General features: G+C 40.9%; 1 protein-coding gene across 1 annotated transcript in view; it reads left to right on the top strand.

The window, feature by feature from the left end:
• Positions 1 to 25,293, top strand: part of CDC7 (cell division cycle 7) — a gene marked incomplete at its 5' end in the record, with an annotated part of 543,172 nt that overhangs the window by 392,026 nt on the left and 125,853 nt on the right. Inside the window, 1 exon segment of the mRNA XM_044086817.1 lies at positions 24,827 to 24,983. Within this exon segment, the coding sequence (XP_043942752.1) occupies positions 24,827 to 24,983 (157 nt within the window).

The raw sequence follows: 25,293 nt of genomic DNA, 5'->3' as shown, positions 1-25,293 counted from the left end.
AACGCTTAGCGCCTCTGTCGGAGTTTGCTGAACAGTTTTTCGCTCAGATTTTGCGTGATATTGCCGTCGGATCCTCACTACTCAAATTGTTGAAACTCAAAGAAAAGGACAGACACTTTCAAGGTCCAGCGTTTCGCCGAAAACCACGGTTAAGCAAACAGCGAGTGTCTCTGTTTCGCCGAAACCGAGCAAACGGGTCAATCTTCAGCCGAATCCATGACTACTGCAGGCCCCTGCTACCCTAGTTGAATCGGCCTCTGAAATTTTGCCTACTAATGTGGTTTCTAGAATTATCGGACACCATCCCTTTGGATGTCTCTACCCCAGCACGTGGTGCTGCTAGGCCTCCTGCAGCCATGTCTATAAAGGCCTTTGCCAGGGCTAAAGCAGCCAAAACTGCTAAGTCTGTACCTGTTAAGCCCCCTCTCACAGGCCCAGTTCCAGTTCCCAAATGCTTACTTTGGCAGAGGATCTCATCTCTTTAATAAGGGATCCCAATCTCACCCAGACAGGGCCTCTCAACCTCCAGAAAAGAGACCTAGAGCAGAGCCCCTGAGCCAGTGTCCTCAGATGACTCTTCTGATGATTCAGACAATACAGACCATCCAGAGGCTCCTTTTCTACTTATGAAGACTCGATGCTGAAGAATCTATCCCTTCTGCCTCTCCACCAGAGGAATTTTCCTTTGAAACCTTACATGCCATGAGAGAATTCCAATGGCAGGGACAAGATTTCTCAGATTCAAGAAAAAGGCTTAGGACCTTTCTACACTTACCAACATAGGCCCTTAGCTATACCCTCCAGTTCTTCCTGTTGTGGATGATGCATTTAATGATGCTTGCACTGCTCCTGATTTTACCTCCTGCCCCTGCCAAGCCCGATGGGTTTTACAGGGTAAATGACACTCATCACCACTTAGTCTCAGGATCCTAGAGGAGCCTTGTATATCTCCCAGGGGCCTAAGGCAGTAGCCGACCTCAGCGAAAAACCCTCCTCTGAAAGGGAATCCAGGTCCTTAGAGAGATGGGGTAAAAAGTATACACCTCTGCTACTCTCTCAGCTAGAGCTTTGAACTGTCAGTTTCATATGATCCAATACCAAGAGTTTATGCTTGATCAGTTAACTAAGAAACTGTCCACTGATGATTCCTTAGATAAGAAATATGTTTTAGAAATGGTGAATAACCTACAGCAGGTTAGGGTAACCATTCTTTAAAATGTGGCTATGATGCACCGGAGGTTTCATTTAGATCAGCCATGACAGGCACAGTTATAATAAGGCATGCATGGTTGAAAGAATAGGTCTTGCCGGATCATTTTAAAGCAAAAGCTATTAGATGCTCCTATGGATAAGGTCAGTCTATTTGGTTCTCCCCAACAAGTAATGAAGAAAATGGAAGAGAAGGCAAAATCTGTACAAACAGTTAAAGATTTCTTACAGGTTCAGCCCCCAAGGTTTAGCAGGAACTGGCCTTCCAAAAATTGGTCCTTTCCAGACTCCTCTAAATCTCAGAGAGGCAGGAATAGACGTTCCAGAGGCAGAAATCAATCCAGAGGAGGTGCCTACAGGGGACGCCAGTGGCAAGGCAATAACCAACGAGGCACAGATACAACCACTACCACTGCAACAGGACAATCACAGTGACTTGGTTCTGACACCGCCTACCAGGGAACAAATAGCAGCACCACCGCCTACCAGGGAACAAATAGCAGCACCCTTAGGCGGAAAGTTAGCCTTATTTTCAAAAAATTGGCACTATATCACAAGAGACAAGTGGATTTTGCAAACTATAGACCAAGGCTACAGGTTTCATTTCCACACCTTACCAGTAAAAAGAGGAATGCCAAACCTACCACCAAATCAAAAGACAGAAGCTCTAAAACAAATAGCTCAATTAACAAAGATGAGAGCTGTGGAAAGGGCAAATTAACCTACCCGAAGAGAACAGCAACGGGATTCTACTCCAGACTCTTCCTAGTACCAAGAAAAGAGAAAAATTGGAGATCTATTCTCGACCTGTCCGCTTTTAAACACATTCATCATTGTTCCAAAATTCAAAATGCTGACCCTACAGCAACTTCTTCTCATGCTGGGCAAGGAGTGTTGGCTGGTAACTCTAGATCTCAAGGAGGCATACCTGCACGTCCCCATACGACCAAATTGCAGAAGATACCTCAGATTTCTTGCAGTGATCAGAGCATTATCAATTCTCAGCATTGCCCTTTGGCTTATCTACTGCCCAGAGTGTTCACGAAATGCCTGGCATCAGTAACGTCATTGCAGGCTACAGGAATCCAAATTTATCCATACCTGGACGACTGCCTGATACAAGCGGACAACAAAAGCAAGCTGACACAAGACTTACAAAGAGTCATTTGCTTACTACAAGCCCTGGGATACACAGTCAATTTAAAAAAGTCAAGACTGATACTATCCCAAACAAGAACATTCTTGGGTGCAGAATTGGACACAGTAAAACAGATGGCATTCCTAACTGCAGAAAAACAAGAACAACTTCCTCTTTACTTCTTGGCATTAACAAAACAGAACAAACTCTTTTCAACAGCAAGGAAAGTACTGCAGGCCTTGGGCTCATGGCATCCTGCATAATCCTGGTCCCCATGCCAGACTGCATATGAGAAAGTTTCAGTGGTACTCTAAAGAATTTATGGTCTCAACACAGGCACAGCTTAGAAACCAAATACTACTAATCCCATGCCTGAAACAAGAGTTCCTATGGTGGGCTCAGGCATGCCAGTCAAACCCAGGTTTGTCCTTCCACAACATTCAAACAAGCCAAACCATCACAACGGATGCCTCAGACCTAGGTTGGGGGCCCACATGCTGGACAAGTGCATTCTCGAAGGCTTATGGACTTCCCCGGATCAGCTGCACCTGCACATAAATCAAAAAGAAATGCTGGCAGTAAAACTAGCAATTCAGAATTTCAGACCATTCCTCAAAGAAGGCCAATTGATGATAAGGACAGAACCAACAGATTCCACAGTCATGTGTGGTACATCAGCAACAAACAAGGAGGCATTCCATTCATACCCACTCATGCGCCGAATGGCTTTGGGACCTATGGATTATGGCTCTGATCTACAACTTTCCCATTCAGTTGGCAGGCAATATTTGTACCCAGGAAAGAAAAACATCCTAGCAGACATGTTGTAAGCAGAACTACCTCTGATGCTCTCACTTAATGGATGCTACAATTCGACATCTTCAAGGCCATCACAAAGAAAATGGGGAATGCCATACAACAGACCTATTCTCAAGCATCCCACTCAATCACCACAGCTCAAGAAATTCTGCACAAGGACATACCTTGACCCATTTCTGCTTTGAAGGTGGACTCTCTATCCTTCCAGTTGGAAAGGCCTGACAGCATATGCATTTCCACCTCTTCCTTTGATTCACAAGGTACTACTGAAAATCAAAGAGGAACGCCCAAAGGATAATTCTGATAGCTCCAAATTGGCCAAGACAACATTGGTATCCATTGCTGAGGAGCATGTCTCTGGGGAAACGTGGACTACTGCCCCCATTCCTTTGATGTTAACTCAGAGCTGACTACAGCATCCTGCATCCAAACCTGAAAACTCTGCAACTTGACTGCCTGGAACATTACATAAGAACAACTAACCCAGATTTATCCCAAAGGGTTAAAGACATTATCCTTGAGGAGCCCGCAGACCTTCAACAAGAAGGAACTATGCAGGAAAAATGGAAAAGGTTTGTCATTTGGAGTACTGAAAGAGGGAAAGATGTGTCAAAGATAGATATTGCCAACATCCTGGAGTATTTGGGCAGAGCTTCTCCATACAGGCCTGTCCTATTCCTCCATCAAGATACATGGTTACGGTATCAGCTTATTTCTGCAGAATACAGCTTCGATCCCTGTCTTCTCACATCCTCTACTCAGGCAGTTCCTCAGAGGGATTAAGAATGTAAAACCTCCTAGGAAACCACCCACTTACCAGCATGGGACTTGAACTTTGTGCTAGAAAATTGACACTCCCTCTCCATCTCAACCAGCAGCAACAGCAGATCTTAAACATCTATCCTGGAAAAACTGCTTTCCTACTGGCAATTACTTCAGCAAGAAGGGTTTCTTGAACTACAGGCTTTTAATAGCATAGTACAACCCTCTCGCTAATCTTCCATCAAGATAGTGTGTCCATGAGAATCCAATCCCACATTTATGGGGCTAAGGTGGTATCCAGAGTCGCTTCCTAAACCAGGCAATCCACCTACCTATCTTCAACTTTCCCAATCCACAGAACAGGGGGAAAGACTCCTGCATACCTTGGATGTACATAAAGAGACAGTTCTTCCTGTTGTGGATGAGCATTTAATAGCTTGACTGCGCCCTTACTCCTTTACCCCCTGCCAAACCAGAAAGTTTACAGGGTGGACCTCATCACCACTTAAAAGGCCCACTAATCCCTGAGACATCTCCAGGGGCCAAAGGCAGAGCCACCTCGGGCCCTCCTTCTGAAAGGAATCCAGGTCCTTAGAGAGTTGGGGTAAAATTACACCTTGCACTCTCTCACCTAGAGCTTTGAAACTGTCATTTTCATAGATCCAATCACAAGATTTCATGCTTAGATCAGTTAACTAACAAAGGCCTCTAGTCTCTTAGATAGAAATGTTTTTAGAATGGTCTGAACTACAGCGCATTTTAGAACCATCCTTAAAATGTGCAGACCATGATGCAGGAGCTTAACAGTAGCCAAAACGGCACAGTTAAAGAATCATGCTCTTCAAAACAGGCTTGCGGATCATGTTAAAGAAAGCTATTAGAGCTCTGAAGGAGTTGTTCTCCTGCGGGAAATGAGAATGAAAAAAACTTACAAACATAAGTTTTAGCAGGATCAGCCCCAAGGTTTAGCAATGGCCTTCAATGTCCTCGAGGAATTAGAGGGAATTGGCCCAAAAAAATCAAGAAGGTCCTACAGAGGACTGGCAAGGCAATAACCAAACGCAGATCAAACCATCCTGCAACACTTTCAAGTGACAATTTACAAGGGTCAACTACAGCATACCAGAAAAAATAGCAACCTTATGGGAATTTCCTTATAAAAATGGCACTTATCAAAGGACAAGGATTTTGAAACCAGAAAACCCTACAGGTTCTTTCCCCAACCATCAGAAAAGAGGAATCCCAATACCTTATACAAACAAACTTAACTAGTCCAAGAATAAAAAAGCTGTGAAAGGTAGCACCAACAGAACAAGGATTTACAGACTCTTACCAGAAAGAAAAATTGAGACCTATTCCGACCGTCCGCTTAAAACATTCACTGAAAATAAGACCTTAAAAGGCAATCCTCCCAGCTTGAGGAGGGGGTAACTCTAGATAAGGAGGCATACCTGCACCTCCAAACCCAAATTGCAAATATACCTCAGATTTCTTGCAGGATCAGAGCAGATTTCCAGTTTGCCCTTTGGCTATCCTACCCCAGAGTATTCCAAATCCTGGATGAAACTATTCTACTAGGAAATCAAATTTATCCATACGGACAGTCCTTAACGGAAAAAAGCAATGACAACAGAACTTCAAGGGGCTTTTCTTTCCCGGTACTAAATAAAAATCGACTAACTCCAGGAACATTATGGGTTTTTTGAAATGTACAAATGCATTTTGAGCTGCCACTTACTCCTTCATTTTCAATTAAAATTCCAAAACTAACGAGCAGGGTGCACCTGGGTTAGGGCCCGGTGATCCTTACCCAATCCAGCAGCATAAAGGTAAGGGGTACCCAGAAGAGCCACGGACAGCCTAGAAGGACTGACACTAACCCATGTAAATGAGATGCTATCGGTGGCATCTACATTCAGGTTGCCTCCTACTTATAAACCAAATATTACAAATACAAATTATTTTTAATTTTGCTATATGCATAATGTTTGGTATCCCTGATGACGAAATCATGGAAGAAAAACTATCCAGAAAGACTTTCTCAAGGCAAGGCACTGAGGAAACCCAAGTTAGGGCAACAGTAAAAACGGACTCATTATTACCTAAAACTGATTTGGACCTAAATAGGCTGCACAAAGTAAGCATTTTGTCGGTGAACATACTCAGTTGATCACTTTAGCGGGCAATAAATAAAATATGTGCTATAAAGTCATTTAGGATAAATTAAAAATATGCCAATAGACTATCATCCCCTCAATTTACAAAACATTCTGGAAAAGACATAACTGCACTAGACAAATTGATTTCCTCAGCTTAAAGCTGCATAAAAAATATCTCATTTAAATACTAAATTGGAAATAACAGGAAAAGTATTTCTTATTCAATATGGGTTCAGGTTGTACTAATCAGATAATAGTCTTTAAATTCGGGCATTTTCATGTTTTTTTGTTTAAATAAAAACTTTTTGTTTGTAAAACAAAAACCCAAACCCCCAAATTTCCAAAAAAAAGAATTTTTGGGAAAAATTTCCCAGAAGCAACCCCAAAAAAAATTGGAAAAAAAGGGGTTTTTTTAAAAAGTTTTAAAAAAGGGGGGTTTCAATTCAAAACGGGCTTTCCCCTGAATGCCCCTTTTTGGAATCCCCCAACCGGGGCCCCCATAAACCAAAAAAGAAAAAATTGGTTTTTGGCCCCCCCAAAAGTAAAAAAACCAAAAAAAAAAGCAAAATTCCAAAAAAAATTTCCCAAAAAAAACCAAAAAATTCCTCAAAAAAAAAAAAAAGGGCCATTGGGGAGGGTTTAAAGGAAAAAAAAAAAAAAAAAAAAAAAAAAAAAAAAAAAAAAAAAAAAAAAAAAAAAAAAAGGGGGGGGGGGGGGGGGGGGGGGGGGGGGGGGGGGGGCCCCCAATAAAAAAAAAACCAAAAACAGTAAAATTTGTTTGGGTAAAAAAAAAAATCAACAAACAAGGAGGCACTCATTCATACCCACTATGCCGAATGGCTTTGGACCTATGGATTATGGCTCTGATCTACAACATTCAGTTACAGGCAATATTTGTACCGGGAAAAGAAAACATCCTAGCAGACATGTTAAGCAGAACTACCTCTGATGCTCACGAATGGATGCTACACCCGGACATCTTCAAGGCCATCACAAAGAAATGGGGAATGCCACAAATAGACCTATTCGCATCCCCACTCAATCACCAGCTCAAGAAATTCTGCACAAGGACATACCACCCACTTGCTTGGAAGGTGGACTCTCTATCCTTCAGTTGGAAAGGCCTGACAGCATATGCATTTCCACCTCTTCCTTTGATTCACAAGGTACTACTGAAAATCAAAGAGGAACGTCCAAGGATAATTCTGATAGCTCCAAATTGGCCAAGACAACATTGGTATCCATTGCTGAGGAGCATGTCTCTGGGGGGAAACGTGGACTCTGCCCCCGATTCCTTTGATGTTAACTCAGAGCGACTACAGCATCCTGCATCCAAACCTGAAAACTCTGCAACTGACTGCCTGGAACATTACATAAGAACAACTAACCCAGATTTATCCCAAAGGGTTAAAGACATTATCCTTGAGGCCCGCAGACCTTCAACAAGAAGGAACTATGCAGGAAAATGGAAAAGGTTTGTCATTTGGAGTACTGAAAGAGGGAAAGATGTGTCAAAGATAGATATTGCCAACATCCTGGAGTATTTGGCAGAGCTTCTCCATACAGGCCTGTCCTATTCCTCCATCAAGATACATGCATCAGCTATTTCTGCAGAATACAGCTTCGATCCCCCTGTCTTCTCACATCCTCTACTCAGGCAGTTCCTCAGAGGAATTAAGAATGTAAAACCTCCTAGGAAACCACCCTTACCAGCATGGGACTTGAACTTTGTGCTAGAAAAATTGACACTCCCTCCATTCGAACCAGCAGCAACAGCAGATCTTAAACATCTATCCTGGAAAACTGCTTTCCTACTGGCAATTACTTCAGCAAGAAGGGTTTCGGAACTACAGGCTTTAATGGCAGTACAACCCTTCCTAATCTTCCATCAAGATAGTGTCCATGAGAACTAATCCTACATTTATGCCTAAGGTGGTATCCAGAGCGTCTCTAAACCAGGCAATCCACCTACCTATCTTCTTTCCCAATCCACAGAACAGGGGGGAAAGACTCCTGCATACCTTGGATGTACATAGACAGTTGCGCTACTACCTGGACAGAACCAAGGGCAATAGAAAAACTGACCAGCTTCTATTAGCTTATGCAACAGGAAGGGAAGGAAAAGCAATTTCCAAACAGACAATCTCCAAGCGGATAGGAAATTGCATAAGATTCTGTTACTCCTACCATGGAAAGCAAATTCCACAGAACATAAGGCCTCATTCTACAAGGGCTACAGCCACTACCACAGCTTTCTTACGAGGAGTGGCTACCAAGGACATTATTGAGGCGGCTACTTGGACCTCCGTGCATACATTTGCCAAGCATTATAACTTACCTCTATACTCTAGATCCCGAGCAGGGTTTGCCACTGCTGTTTTGCAAGGGATCCTGACTACACCATAATTCTTCTTCCTCCTCCCTAGTTTGGCTGTAATGGTATTCTACCCATTTGTAAGGACTGCAGATGCATCCTTGAAGGACATAGTACAGTTTTGTACCTACCATAAATGTAGATGTCCGAACAGGATAGCATCTGCAGTCAGGATTACCCACCCTCCTTCCCCTCTGTGGTACTCCTAGGGTATTTACCCACCTAATAGCTAGCTGGGGGGGATCTCTTATGGTGTATTTGTTTGTATATATGTACATACATGCTTATTTTTTGTGGTTGCCTTCTACTTTTTTGGAAACATTGGCATTTACCCAAAATTTTAGCTTTCCAAGAGGGCAACTGGCATCTGGGGCAAGAAACACTGAGGAAAATGGCGTCGGCTGATGCCTTTATACCCGAAGACCAGCAGAGATGACGTCGGGTGAAGTGCGACACCAGCTGAAGCCAAACCCAGACTTTGGAATCCGGCCGACCGAAGGGCTGCCTGACGACAGGACAACCCATTTGTAAGGACTGCAGATGCTATCCTGTTCGGACATCTACATTTATGGTAGGTACAAAACTGTACTATATATATATATATATATATATATATATATATATATATATATATATATATATATAATTTTGCTACCTTTTTGGGGGCACCTAATGGTGTTGGCTGCATATTTTATACCCCTGATGACCTGACATCATGGAGGAGAAGACAGCAACTGATGCAGGACCCAAGACTTTGGAATTCAGGCTGAGGGCAACCTGCCAGCTGATTACCCAAATGTAATGGCTGCAACAGTGAATACACTCTAACATCTACATTTATGGTAAGTGTACACAACTGTGTTTTATTCCTGAATAAGTAGCTTCTTCATTCAGCATCAGTAACATTCGTTCATGGTAGTCAGGTGAATTCATTACTACAGTTGATCCCCCCCCCCCCTTTGTCCGCTGGCATTATACAAATATTATTTTTCAGTGCTATCAATGCTCATTTTCTGTTGTATTTAAATTGTAAAAACTCATGTTTAGAATAAAGGGTACATAAATCATCCTCTCAAGCTTTGACAAACACATTCACATGTGAGGGTAAATGTGGCACAAACTGCTTCCTTAGACCCATAACATTTGATGTACAATTGTTAACCAGCATTAAACTCAATGCCACATTATGTGAAATAGTCTCAAGTCCAATAAAACCTCACTTAAATTGGAAGATACAGCAGGAATAAAGCTTAGTCCCTTATTCAATACAGAGTGTTCAGGTTGTAAAACATAATCAGATTAAATACCAAGTCATTCATATCAGTATTTTCCTGGCATCTTGCATTCTCTCCATAGAATGCTTCTGCTTGTGACAACCTCTGCTGATTGAATGTGACCCCTGCCCTCATCCTTGTCTTTGCCGGTAGTTGAGAAAAACCCAAATCGGATACCATGGCAATCTTCAGTCTAGCTCCAGTCAATTCAAAGTTCAAAGACATATTTCTTGTAGAAGTATTATTCAGTAATGTTAGATTTCCCTCCATAATCCTCTGTTTATTACCAGAGACTGTATTGGTGCAAGGATGTTCTTTATTTGAACAGTCATGGCTAGTGGATGGTACCATGTCTAATTCAACATTTTCTACGGTGTCACACTCTTCCATACTTGCTGGTACAGTGTCCACCTGTTTAGAATTTTTCTGCACAAGTTCCCTCTCCTTGGGCCATGCAAAATATACCCAGTGTGAAACTCCTTGTGATCTCTCAGCAATTTGCAAGTTTTAGTACGTTGTAATTTTTGATCAAGGGAAGCAATGTTATTAAGCATATTCTCAAGTGCATATGTAAATTTTATGCCCAAGCAATGTTTTTCAATTTTACTTAATAAAGCTTGCACCATTTCAAGTAACTTGTCCTCTATAGGTTTGAAATCTAGTGATAGCTCTATGTAACTGAAGCTAAGCTCCAAGTTCAAATGTTGCCATCTTTTGAGCAGTTCAGGATGAGAGTTCCATACATAGGCATGCACAAAACTCCCATGCTTCTTGGGTATTCTGTGCTGCAGGCACACCTCTAAATGTAGGCATTGCTACTGCTGCTTTTTAAGTTCATATAAATTATTTTCTAATTCTCTAATTAGGTTTAGAAAGTCAAAGAAATCATCAGTGACGGGCTCCGAATTACCTTATATCAGATAATCCAATAGAGGATTCTTCCTCGTAAGTAACAAATTGTCCCATCTCTGTAACAAGGCATTATTAGAGGGATTGTGTAGCCCAGTTCAATGCTATTGCCATCTGCCATGTTGACCTTCGGATCATAAAAACAGAAAATCCAAGTAAAAAAAAGAGCTAACAGTCCTTCAAGCCCCAGCTGCACAAGAATACACAATGTAAAATAAAACACAGCAGGACCACCACAGCTAATAGCATGTAAGAACTTTTATAAGGAGACGAGCGCTTTCATGTTCCATACAAATGCTTCATCAGATCTAAAAAAAGACAGAATCTCAGTACATCTTTTAAAACATATAGCCAACCAGTACAAAATAGTTGCTAATATCACAGCCAATCAGATCATTATTCCTAATAAACTAACTTGTGTCTTTTTAGAGTTGCCTTCAGGGGAACGCATCCATTCAAACCTGGAGGTCTGTCAGTTTGTAATCTTAAAATCCATAGTAATCCAGCTTTCTTTGTGAGACTGACCAAGTCATTCCCTCTGCAATTTGAATATACACATTGTAGTACTCTAAATGAAAATGCATGTCCATGATGTTCTATATTATGTTTAGCTAGTGCATTTTTAATGTTACCTTTCCTTATATAGTATAGCTTTTTTAGACCTCATGAAGCTATTGTATGGAGCACGAAAGTGCTTGTCTCCTTTAAAGTTCTTTCATGCCATTAGCTGTGGTGATCCTGCTGTGTTTTGTTTTTATTTTATATTGCATATGTTTGTGCAGCTTGGACCTTGAAGGAGTGTTGGCTTGGTTTTTTAACTTGGATTTCCTGTTTGTAAATATACCAAATCAGTGTAATATTTATTTGTCATAATCTGAAGGAGCCCCGAGTTTAGAACTCCTTTAAATGCTAGTAAAGTTAGATGAATTGCAGTTTTGTATGTAGTTGGCGTTACCCCTTCTGAGATGGAGAACGCAGGCCATTAATCCCTGAAAAGTGGGGTTCATGAGCAAGTGCTAGCGAGTCTCTGCATCTTGCTTGGAATAGATGTGCAGCATAACTAATTCATTTGTGCAAAACAGGAATCTGCAGAAAGAATGCTGTCTCCCCATAATCTGATTCCACATGTTTGAGGAATCTCTGAAACCTTTTCTTGTTCAAACTTGCACACAAAACCATAAGTAGAAAACAAGATGCGTAAGAATTGGCCTTGTGGAATACCTTTTCTTTTTGAGACTTCTGTGCTTCAAGGGGGTAGTGATTGGGTGAGCTCATCTACTCAAACATGTTCTAAAGGCATGCCGTCACTGCAGTTGTCAAAATTGCAGCCAGAAGTCTTTTTGTCTAGGAGGAGAGAGAGATAATTTGTTTGATATAGAAGGTACACTGATTCTAGAAGCACTCTGAAGTGCCTGGTAAAACTGAAGGGGATTTGCCTGGGTCCGCTATTCATCCAGATAAGAGTAACTATGAATTTTAGTCTCTGGTAAGGAAGCACAGGCGTTGGACATCTGTGAAACACTCCAGCAGAAATGACAACCAGCAAGAAGTGAACTGGAAGTGGTATTTCTACCACATAAAAGCTGAGAAACTCTGCAGTTCGTAAATGGGAATGTGTAGGTAGATGTCTGGTATGTCCATATTTACCATAGAGCATTATTCAGCAGTAACAGTGGAAGCATGGTTCACCATATTAACATCATTTTTTTTAATTATTTAAATTTCTGAAAGCAAGGGTCGATCTCCATCTTTGCTGTTTGACAACCAGAAAAAAATGCAAGGTTGCTGAACTTCAAGGTTCAGGGACCTTTTAGTTGTAGAAATGTTGAGGACTGGGGATTAACCCACCTGTAAAAGCACTTTTATAGAATTTTTTTCTTCTGTTTTCAACTACTTTGGTGATGTTTGCTTCAAGTTAGAATTTGAAAGGTGTCACATTGATTTAAAGCTATGGATGTAGATATTCAGTGGCTGTATAGTCAAAGGAAATTTGTGTTGCTGGAGAAATGAAAGATACCAGGAATGATGAGAGATGCTGAAGGATTGACATGCATGTAGAGGGTAAGTAGCACATTCTATCTTCAGGAGAGATTGTAGGTGAAATGTAATATTAACATAAAATGTACCAAGTTGGCATTGTCAAAGTAGTATATTTAAAGAGAAAGGAGTAGGGTAGAGAGGAGGACATGACACACACATTGTGGTTTAATCCTTGAAGTCCTAAAGCACTTTTTATGGAGGCTGTGGTTGACAGGTTGATTTCTAGAATAGGTAGTAGAAGCAAAGACAGCTGAGAATTTTGTGAGGTACTTTTCACGTTTTCCAGCATTGTAAATTGGATACTAACTCAAGCAGAAGAGCAAGGTTTACTTTGCATGCCCCATAGAAAATGTTATAGATCTGCTCATCAGCAAAAGCTTGGGGGGAGGAGGTACACTGCCTAGTAGTCTCATACAGTTTGATTCCTGTTGCAGCATTCATTAAGATGAGCCTGGTACAGTTGCACGAGTGCACTCACTGTAACCTTAGATTAACAGATTCAGTGCTACAAGCCAGGCTGCTACCCTTCTTCACACTGCCTCCCCCTCATAATTTGGGTATGGTCTTGTGTGTATTATTCTGTAGCAAAAACAGACTAGGTTTTGTTTACTGTGTGGTTATATAGTTATTTTACCAAGAGCTGTGTTTGGGACTTGAGATGGCTGCACACTGATCAACAACTTAATTTAATTTCAGCTCTCCCAGTGTGAAAAAAGAAACTGATAAATAAGAGCTAGTAATTCTGCCAGCTTGAGTGAAATTCTGTTACTGGCTAGTAAGTGCACTGCCTGCATGATAGTAAAGAAGAAAATAAGCGTATCTGAAAGAAAGTAAACTAGAAAAGGTGAAGAGAAAACACTGAAGAATCCCACAGCTGTTCAGCAAAAAGTTCAAGCTTCAGCTTTGGTTCAAGAGATGGCTTCCAGTAATTTTAGAGAAAAAAAAAATCAACTACTCAGAGTAGATTAAAGTAAATGAAACCTTGAAGGAGGAGTTTAGCAACCCAAATAAAAGGCTGGGGGGGGGGGGGGTCAGAAGAAGGTTTAACTAGTTATTGCAGATGAACTGATAAAACTGCAAAAGTCAGATTTTGAAATGAAGGAAAGGCTGGCTAAATATGAGACTTAATCAAGAAGAGCTGCTTCAAAAAACTGGTACAGTTAGAGCGTCCAGTACGAAAAAAAGACGTTCTGGTGTACCAGAGAAATTGGAAGGAACAGATAGTTATGAAAGCACAAGTAAGCAACTGGACTGGTATTCCACAGCAGGATATGTTAATTGAAAGGGCACATTAAACTTGGCCTTGAGAAAGCAGGCAAGACCTGTATTAGTAAAGATACAATCATAACAGCAGAAATAGTTGATCTTGACAAATCTGTGGCAGAAGAGAAAAATGATTAAAAATTGGAGACAGTGTTTGTGGAAAATTGATTATTCACTTTACATGCAGAAGAGAAGCAAATGTATTGCAGCAATCTGGAAATGCCAAGACAGGTGTGTGAGATTCAAGCTGCTGTTTCAGAACATTTTTCCTGGTGGATCAAATACATTTTTTGACTCTAGCTATGTTTGGGACTTGAGATGGCTGCTCATCAGCAAAAGCTTAGGGGGAGGAGGTACACTGCCTAGTAGTCTCATACAGTTTGATTCCTGTTGCAGCATTCATTAAGATGAGCCTGGTACAGTTGCACGAGTGCACTCACTGTAACCTTAGATTAACAGATTCAGTGCTACAAGCCAGGCTGCTACCCTTCTTCACACTGCCTCCCCCTCATAATTTGGGTATGGTCTTATGTGTATTATTCAGTGCTACAAGCCAGGCTGCTACCCTTCACACTGCCTCCCCCTCATAATTTGGGTATGGTCTTATGTGTATTATTCTGTAGCAAAAACAGGGTATGGTCTTATGTGTATTATTCAGTGCTACAAGCCAGGCTGCTACCCTTCACACTGCCTCCCCCTCATAATTTGGGTATGGTCTTATGTGTATTATTCTGTAGCAAAAACAGACTAGGTTTATCCAATAAAATGTAAGTCGTCAAGCAGAAGGGGACTCTGCTTATGGATGGTAAAGCATATACCCCACTTTAAGTCATTTAATGTTTAAGATGGACACTAAAAGGAAAAAAAGGCTACAAGCAAAACGTTTTTTGTTAATGGTATTTATGAAAGTAATGCTTAATGTAAATATAATGGGGTAGGAGCGAGTCTTTTCATGATTGGTATGTAATAGATATTAAAGTTTGTAAGAATTAAAGGCTGAACAAACTAATGTGCTGTAATCTTGGGATGGTGGGGTGGGGCATAAGTGCACTTTTATATTCTAGTTAAAGTTCAGATATTTTCTTGTATTTTCGCAAAGGTGAATGCCTGGATAAATGCCATTGCTTAATATAGCTAGTGTTTTCTGTAAGTAAATGTGCTTGAAAAATAAGACAAAAATGGGACATGAGAAAATGCAATGATAGTTTTTTTTTCCTTTAGCAAATGTTCGGTGGGAGTCCAGAAGTCTGCATCTGAAGGCTGTTGTACTTTCTGTTCTGTTATTCTTTCATGCATCTGTAGAGTTGTTAGCAATGAGGGGGGAAAAAACACTTTCCATGGAACTGTCTGCAGGTGCAGACAATCGTGAGAGTTCCAAGCATTCTTTGCCAAGGAAGATCAAAATCTCAAAGTATAAGGGCAAGCAATTTAGTAAAAATAGTTGCAAGTTATTGGAAGTAAATAAGAGAAAGCAGACCAGACATAGTTGGCATAATGGTTAATGTCTTCTCCTCCCATGCACAAGGTTTAATTCTGTCCTCCGACTAATGCCTGCCTGTGTGGGGTTTGCATGTTCTCGCTGCCTCTGTGGGGTTTCCCCCACCTCTGAAAAATGAGTGTCTCTATCTCAAACTTGCCTAAGAATGGAGATATGGCCAGCAGGTGCCCTATGGGGGGAGAAGTTGTATAGATCATCCACTTTGGGAATCTACTGTGGTTCGTAGTATCCTCAAGATAGAAGAACATAAATAGACTACATGCCGTGGCTGGGCTAGCCACTTCACTGTGAAAAGATTTGGTTCTAGGTAATCTGATCGTGTTAACTAATGTTGCCAAATGGACAGGGGTATTTGCTTGGTGATAAGTGGGGTAAGGACCCAGCCTACCTTGACCTATGCTGACAGTGGGAGGAGTATATGTGCCCCTATTGGCAAGTCTGTGCCCGTCATAAAGCCCAGCAGCACTGAATCAGTATGCTTCTGGACAGCCAGTTTCCAATTGCCAAGTTTGGGTTACCTGTGAAAGCTCTGTTGGCGATAACTTGGACATAAAACCAATCAACTTGCGAAACGCAACCCAAGTATTGTGAGTCTGTGTAGGTTCACTGACAGGGTAAAGCTCTGGAGTGGATGCCATGATAAGGAGGAGTCTTGACATCCTTTGTATCCAGGAGACCAGGTGGAAGGGTAGTGCAGCAAAGCCACTTGGCTTGGGATCCAGAGTCTACTACTCTGGAGAAGGACATGCTACAAATGGTGAGAATTGTAGTGACATCAGAATTAGTGACAGACTCATGGCAATCCATCTCCAGTGTAATGATAGAGAAGTGTTCATAATTTCAGCCTATGCCTCACAGCAGGGTTGTGGTAGTGAGGAAAAGAGTATATTCAGACAGCATTTGCAGGACCTACTAGATAAAGCTGGACAGTAAGAATTGGTGTTGATAATGGGTGATCTAAATACATATCAGTACAGACCAGTACATGAGGACAGCCTGGTTCCACATGTATGGGGCAATAGGAATAAAGGAGAGCCCATCCTAGATGGCTTGAAGGTAGCAAACACATGGTTCAGAAAGAGCGTCACAAGTTCACATACAGAAGTGGTCAACCTGCAACTCTGGCAGACTTCCTCCTAGTACGTGAGTAAAGGGCACTGGGGCTAGAATTATCAATTTTCACTAGAGATGACTTTGCAGTTGGCCAACAGCATAAACCACTGGTTGCCACAGTCGGCTGCAAGCAGTGGTCGAGACCAAGCTGAAGACCTAGAAGTTGACTGGAAAGAGCACAACACTTCAAGGAATTACTCTGTTGTAACATGTCAAGAAGAGGAGGAAATATTTGGAGTTGAAAGAATGGCAGTGCCTCAACAGCATATGTAAGGGCTGCAGAACAGATATGAGGCCAAACCACATATGGAAATGTACGTAAGGAAAACTGACCGTGGAATACAAAAGTCCAGGAAGTCATCAAAAGGAAGGAGTGCAGGAAAAAGTGGTTGATAGAAAAGACAGATGAGGCTAGGAAGGAATACTAGTTGGCTAACAAGCTAAGAGGAGTTGCAGTAGCAAAGAACAAGGCATGAGGCACTCTCCCAACTTCTGGAAAGTGACTCGGTGGATGGCACAAAAGCTCTCAGGATGCAAGGCAGACAAAGATGAAGACAGACTCCCTTCATAAGGGATGCCAACAACCTGCTCACCAGTCCACAGAACATCAAAAGCAGATGGAAGCAGTAATCAGCATCTGAAATTGGGGGGGACCAGCTGTAATGTCCCTGACACAGCCCACAGCGAGAGATGAGGATCCCACCTTAGAAGAACCAACAGCGCTAAGGAAAATTAAGTCTGGCTCAGATGAGGTCACAGCACATATGATCAAGATGTTGGATGAGATTGGGGAAAAATGACTCCTGAGGGTACTTTTAGCAGTATGGAGAGAGAGGCATATCTCAGTTGACTGAAGAATAAGGGTGCTAGTCCCAGTGTTCAGGAACAAAGGGGACATTCACACCTGTGGGCAGTATAGCGGTGTAACACATCACAGTCCATGAAAGTTCTGGAGAAGGACGATTGTTAGTACTCTGCATATTTCGTATCAAGTGAGATGGGAAATGAGCAGTTTGGATTTAGTTTAGGATGCAGCACAACTGACCCAACATTTGTAGTGAGACAGATACATGAGAAGTTGGAAATGAAGCGAGTCCAACTGGGCATTCCTAGACTTGAAAGCATATGACATAGTCCCAAAAAAGCTGATTTAGGCACTCCTGTGGTGGTTCAAAGTACCAGAAATGCTGATAAAATTAGTGCAAGCTATGTAGAAGGACCCAATGAATAGAGTACAGTGTTCAGTCTTAACAGAGGGGTTCCCAGTGTGAGTGGGTGTGCTTTAGGGTTTAGCTCAGCCCACTGCTGTTCATACTAGTGATGGACTACATTAGCAAAGAGGTCGAAGGGGACGGGTCAACAAAGTTGCTATATCAGACAATGTGGCATTACAGGCAGACTCTGAGCAAGAACTTCAGATTTGCATTCATTCCTTCCTTATTCTTATCCTTTGCTGAAGCCACATGGGATGAAACTGAGTACAAATAAGATAGCTGTAATGGCAAAAAATTGGAGAATTCAGAAGAAGCTGAAAATTGAGATAGAAGGGAAAGCAGTGGAACAGGTTAAGTTCAAGTATCTGGGAGGAGTGGTTGAGGAGAAGGGAAGTCTGAATGAGGGCATTAAAGCTAGAGTCAGAGGGGCTGCAGCCAACTGGCAGTGTGTGAGTAGTAGTGGATGTCAGAAGAATGCCAAAACTGAACAGTGGTGTGGCCAGTACTGTTGGGTGGTACAGAAACCTGGGCAGTGAAGTTGGAGCGGTTGAAGCTAGAGGTGTGCCTGAGATGGGTGGTAGGATGCACACTGTGGGACAGATGAAGAAATGAGGACAATAAGAACAGAAGCTAAAGTTACTCCAATTACAGAAAAAGTCAGAACAGATTACTATGGTTGGGGCACATGAAGGAAACTAGAAGATCTGGTGGATGATTTGGAACGGACAGGAAGGCGAGAGGAATTCGGGGAGTCGAGCAAAGAGGTGGAAGGATTGTGTGAGACCTGCAACAGTTGGGCAAGACTGTCCCAAGAAGGTAGGGAGAGATGATGACAGGTGACGTGACAGCCTGACCCCATATAGAAAAATGGGAAAAGGGGGGGTTGATGGTGATGGAGCGATGGCAACTTCCCTAGTAGCCTTGATGCTTTAGTGTATTAAACAGTATATAATTTTGTTTTATTTAAAAGAAAGCCTGTGCACTTTTTCGTAAGGCTAAAAATGTTTTCTGAAAACATACAAGCTATTTTTCACATCTTAGTGTAAATGGGACTACAGGCTGTAACGTGCTTTAGCAATGATCATCTTAATTTTAGGTTAGGTAATTCCTGTGGGTGCAGCTGTCAATTTGTTCATATCTACAGGGTTTAACTTACATTTTTGAAGATGTACAAAGCTTTGTGTGTGTTCTATGTTAATAGGTTATGTGGGTGCTCCGTAAATGTATATAGTTTTTTGTTCAGAGGGTCTTCATTAAAACAAAAAGCCTTGAAAAATGTGACCTGGGTACAAATGGATATGAAAAGAAATCACTCTATAAAATAGCCTGACAAACATTAGTCTGTACATGTAAGACAAAAGGTAGATATACACATTCAAATCAGCTGTCATGTGTAATAAGTGAGAACAGTCGCATCATAACCGCTATATTAGTCTGTATTACCTTGGTTGTAAATGGTCTTACAGGTAGACAGAAAAATGAGTAATGAATTGTATTAAGAAATGCAGAGTGCACAAAGCAATGCTGCCGAACACATTTGAAAAGCAATGAGCATGTGAATTTGATGAAGAAAGGATCTGAAGGTAGACAATTCATCACAATATCGGGGACAAAGGCAAAGAGGAGTGCTTATACTAATTGCTAGAGGAGCTCCAGCAGTGAAAGAAGAGGAAAAAAATGATGCTAGATTTCTGGTAGTAAGGGGGTATTGTCAAGGGAGTAAGATTACAGTAGCATCCATTTATATTCCACCAAAAACTGCTATTATGGAGCTTAACATTTTTGGAGAAGTAGCTTTCATCAGAGAATATTACCTAAAGGCGTGGACTGGCATTTGATATGTAGCAGTGAGGATGTGTCTGGGGAGGTTCCCATTTATAATTTCGAAATAGTGAAATCTCGAATTTCAGTATCTTGAGACCATAAAGGGGAATATTCAGAATAGTGAAAGTGCGTAATCGCGAATTCAAATATCTCGAATTTGCGGTTATGGATTTACGCTATGTTACGTGAAATGTTTGGTTTGGATGGTGTCCGATGTAATATGTGGATTTACATGGAATTTAAGGTAAGTTAGTGTTTTGTAAGGGTTTTGAGTGGGGAGTTTTGAGTGTATGTGAGTGTAAGTTGTACGTCTGGGTTAGGGTAGGCAGGTGAAAGTATGTGTGTGTTGATTGTGTTGGTGTTTGTGTGTGTGTGGGACTGTAGAATGTCTGGGTGTGTTTACTGTTTTTTTCTGTTTGTGCGATCTCGGAGTTGGTGTATATGTATATATAAAGTAGGGAGGCGGTGGGCACAGCCCCCCACACGGGGGTGCAGGGGGCTTGCCCCCCTTTTTAATTGTGTAGGTTTGTGGATGTATGGTGTTTTTGTTTTTGTGTGCTTTGTAGTGTGTGTATTGTGGTGTTTGGGATTTCAAATTTCGCGGTTTTGGGCTGTTGGTGTTTTGTGATTTCGGTTTTATGGTCTCAAGATACTGACATTTGAGAGTTCAAGATTATAAAGGGGAGCACAGAAGGGAAAATGTAACAAAACAGGGTTGATTTCTGAAGAAATGTATGGAAATATGTGGTATGAAAGATGTGATTTCAGTAGCAGTACCTTGGAGAATTCATATATTATTCCCAAAGGTATAATTGGGTTAGACTTTGTAGATAATATATTTCACAGGAGCATGTGCATTTAATTGAAAGCTTCAACACATCCAATAACTAAAATGTATGAAACAACAAAAAGGAGTATTAGGTGTTTTAAATCAGAGCAGTTTTATTTTTGTAAATATAGTATGTTGAAATGAAATTTATTTGTTTTAGGAATTGTATTTGGTTAATTGTTAGGACAAGTTCTTAACCAATGGTTATAAAGGAAGCTGTATTTAAATCATTGCATATGAGTGCTGTTGTATAAGTCTGAAGAAGCCTATTGGCGAAAGCGCTCACTTCTTGTCGTTTTGGAAACACTTTTTGTCGTTTTGGAATAAAAACGTATTTGCACCTATCTATCTTTGGATTGTGCTTCTTGCCTAAATTCAAGGCAGCCGTGATTACTAGCGTACTGGTATACAGGAATCTACTTCTTTGAAGTAACCGGAGTGTCTTTAGCGTTTTCAAAGGGAGAGCGTGCGTATGGTGATTGAACATCCAATAACTATTTCAGATAATACACCATAACTGTGGTAAAAACACAGGGTAATGAAAAGAATTTAAGGAATGGTTAGTGGAAACTATAGAATTATTAGAAGAAGTTATACCTAGTAAGTGGGGGGAACATGGAATTTAAAAATAGTGTAGAAAAAAGTTACAGTTCCAAGTAATTAGAATTATTTAGGGGGGTGATAAAAGTTAAAGTATTGGAGAATAAGAGGAGTCCCACAAAACAAGAGGAGGTGCAACTGTAGAGTCTTAAAGAGAAAATAAGGCAGTATCTGATTAATATGAATGGGTTTAGAAAGATGACTGCTAACCTATTTTTTGATAACTCCAGGGCACAAAAACTTTTAGCGCAACAACTTGGGCAGTAGAAGGGTTCTTCCCAAATTTAAGGAGCCTATAATAAGAAAAGTAACCAGAAATTTTGAGGTAATAGTGATATTTCAGAAATTTTATGAAAATTTGTGTAAAGCATAGAAATGTGGAAATCAAGAAACAGCACAAATAGAAATGTTTATGGGAATACTCAAGTATGCCAAGGCTAGAGGTGGATGAGGCAAAAACAATTTAACCACTATGATAGAGGAGTTGATAAAAATGGTGATGTGTAATCATTCTGCGGGAGTGTCTCCAAGAAGAGATGGTATTCCTGTGGAAGTTTGGAAGTTAGGAGGGATGAAGGGGGATAAAGATCATGATGTTATGACATTATTTTAAAAAGGGGAGGGGGTTACCAGCAACTTGGAAGAAAGCTGTGGTGGCTGTAATACCTAAAGACTAATCTGACCCAGCTTCATATTGTCCCATTTCAATTTAAACTGTGATTATAAAGCGTTTGTCTGTACTAGTTAAAAGAATGGCAAAGGTGTTGCCAAAATTAATGATGTGGATCAGTGTGGCTTTGTGGAGCAGAGGCCGACGCAGACATTTGACAACATTAATAGAATAGTGATCCCGAGGGAAGTAGATAAGCAAATCACTGCTGTTGGTGGGTCTTGATGCAGAAAATGCAAGTGACAGAGCAAGGTGGGATTTTGAGTAGGTTAATGGATGCATTTGCTTTTCCTGTTACAGTAATAAGATTTAATTGGGAGGATGAATTGGAGGCAAGAATTAGTGGGAGGGTTCCTGTCTGATAAACTGTCTGAAAAGAGAAACAAGGCAGGGTTGTCATCTTCCTCCTTTGTTTTATATTTAGAGCCATTAGCAAAGAAAATATAATATAATTGGTATGGTAATATAGAGAAGTTTGCTTTATTTGTAGATATTTTGTATCTGTTAAATCCAGAAAAGGACATGTCAGTGTTGTGGAACATTGTGACTTTCAACTCTTAGAGATATAAAATTAATGAAGATGAAACAAAGGCTATAGCCATAATGTACCCACACATGAATTGGTTCAGCAATACCCATATTAATAGGAACATAAGATGAAATATTTAGTAGTATTAAAAAGGCCTTTGTTATGGCAGGTAAGGATATGAGTGAAGAGACTGAACAAAAGATGAAAAAGCTGAGAAACTGGAAACTCTTGTTTATGGATATGGATAGTAAGATAAGCAGTGAAAATGTTTTGTTCCTTTAGGTTTCTATAGTGGCCAGGCATATTTTTATTAACCAGATGGAAGTTGTGGACAATAATAAAGAGCTGAAGGAATTTTTCTGGTAGGGGAATAGGGTAGGGTCTAAGTGGCATAAGTTGATCCAATAGAATGAGGTGGTTTAGGATTACCTGAGTTGGAGTATTTTAGAGCTACGCCGTTAAGACTTGTGTGCATAACACAAGCAGAAAGTTATGCAAAGTGGTAATGGATGATGAAGCAGGGAGGATCTAAAAGTGTGTGGGGTTTTGGATGCAGATCCTCAAGGAGAACAGACATGTTTGTCTTTTTGGCTTTTCCCAGTTAGGGGTCGCCCCAGCGGAACTCATGTCCGCTAATGATTGGCAGTCGATTTTTTTTTATGGTGCCGAGTTGCCAGCCCAACGCCCAACCTTCAGAGAAGGCACGCCCATTCACGCATGTCTTTCGGAGGCCACTCTACCGTGGGGAGAACATGCAGACTCCGCATCGCAGGAACTCCAGCTGAGAATCGAACAGGAGGTAACAATGCAACCGCTGTACCACCGTGGAATTAGAACAGACATACAAAATATATTCATAAATTAGCAGAAAGTATTTTGAGTAACAAGTCAACATGAGAATAGGGGAAAGGAAATTTTGCCAATAGTGACAGCTAGTAAAGGGTACAGAGAAATAGGCAAGAGAGGGATGTGATGTAGTGGAGAAAACTGGCAAAGGAACAAAGGTATTGGAGGCAAATAACTAGAAAGGGAAAAGTAATTCAATGGAATGAGGCCAAGAAGGCATTTGGACTTCAGGTTAGAAACTACGTTCCCTATCTGGTATTAGAGTATAGGTAAAGGAGATGGGAATCCTGAGTCAAAGGCCTGCTCTGGTAGTTTTTAGTTGAATCTAGAACAGAAGTTGCTTGCAACTATAAGAATCAATCAGAAAAGGTCAGGAAAGCTTGGATAATCAGTGTACAGGGGAACAATGAGAGTACTTTATTTTTGCTCCCCCCCCCCCGTATGCAATAGTGTAGAATTGTTTGTATATGTAGTTTTTGTACCTCAAGCAGACTTTATAAAAACATTTTTCCTCAGATCACGTATGTTGGAGGTGTGATAGGGAAGAAAGCTGTAACTGGAGGTGTGATAGGGAAGAAAGCTGTAACTGGAGTGCACTAAGTTGACAGATTTTAAAAAATCCTTGTAGGGTACTCTGATGCAAATATTTGGTGATAGCATGTGTGTAACTAAGGAAATTATTCTTTTGAGCTGGGACACAGAATATGACTTGCCTAGCCATAGTAAGGCCTTAAGTTTAATTCTGTCGGCTGCCAAAAAAGCTATTACTGGAAAATGGAACTCCAACTCTAAACCAACTGTATTTGTATTTCTGAATATTGTAACAGACAAAATAACTCAGTGGAGAACTTTAGAAAAGGGAAGGAGCAAATTGTATAAAAATGGAAGTTGGGGAAACAACACAAGCAGAAAATTGTTGGAGTGAGGATTAAGGGAAGGCAGGAATTGAGAAATGTATGTAATGATAGTTTAAAAAAAGTGTTGTAACTGGAAACATGTTTGTCTATGTCTTGTGGCAGTTGACTAAAGCTGTTAAGTTTGTGGGGGGGGGGTTACCCTTTATAGTGTTTTGTTGCTGTTGGTAGCGTCAAATTTTAGTGCTTGGTGTTCATCGTTTTAGTACTTTTGTGAGTTAAGGCTTTACTTAACTTTCTGGGGGGTGTTGCCAGCAAGTATTCTCTGGAAAGGTTGTGTCTGTACCTTTGTCCAGCTAGAAAAAGGTGTGTGTGTGTGTGTGTGTGTGTGTGTGTGTGTGTGTGTGTGTGTGTGTGTGTGTGTGTGTGTGTGTGTGTGTGTGTGTGTGTTGCACTGTGGTTATAGCTTGATTCCTCCAGGGGCCACAATTCAACTGTATCCCTGTCTTCAGGGCTATCTGACTGATCTTTTTTTTAAATCAGGAAATGACATGGGCTTACTGCTGAAGCAATCTTGTTTACCTGAATATCTAATGAAAACTTGTGAGATTATTTAAAAATGCATGACAGTCTGTGAGAAGTTGGCTAAGTGTGTCCGATAACACTTGAGAATGGAAGTACAAAATAAATGGAATCAATTGCAGTAGTGTTTAAAATGTTTCTAGACCGTTGAATTATATCCATTCTTATGTACTTGTATTTCTAAATGTTACTGAATAGTATGTATGCTACCCTTTTAATGTAGCACAGATATTGAGAACCAAATAAGTAACATAACCTAGGTTTATTGAGTTGTAAACTACTAGGTTTGCGTATGTAATTCACTTTTGTTTTTGTTTTACACTGTAGCTATCGATATGTGGTCGGCAGGCGTAATCTTTCTGTCATTGCTAAGTGGACGGTATCCATTTTTCAAAGCAGGTGATGATTTAACAGCTTTAGCCCAGATAATGACAATTTGTGGATCCAAAGAAACCATCCAGGCTGCAAAGACTTTTGGTATGCTGTATATGGTTACTACCTACTGTGCTTTAGTAAGTGTTTTCCCCCTTCCACAGGGGTTTATTAAGAAAATGTGGGTTCTAAAAAGCAACCTTTTTCCTTTTTGCTTTCTTATGCTTTATGAATATGTAGTGATTTGATATGGTCAATTTTTCATCTTCTCTTCATGTGGGGTTCAGATCCGGTCCCTCGGATCCGATTCTGCCATTAGCAAACTCGTGGCAACCAAAAAGCTCTTGGGTACTTCCCGTTTACCCACAGTGCATCTCTGCCCATTACCGCAGATCTCGTCTGCCACCTTGCAAAG

This window comes from Protopterus annectens, chromosome 10.part0 (genome assembly GCF_019279795.1).
Source record: "Protopterus annectens isolate FY-2018-M chromosome 10.part0, PAN1.0, whole genome shotgun sequence".
In the NCBI taxonomy this organism is placed as follows: domain Eukaryota; kingdom Metazoa; phylum Chordata; order Ceratodontiformes; family Protopteridae; genus Protopterus; species Protopterus annectens.
Note: the sequence above shows the minus strand (reverse complement) of the source record. Positions and strands in the feature narration are given on the sequence as shown.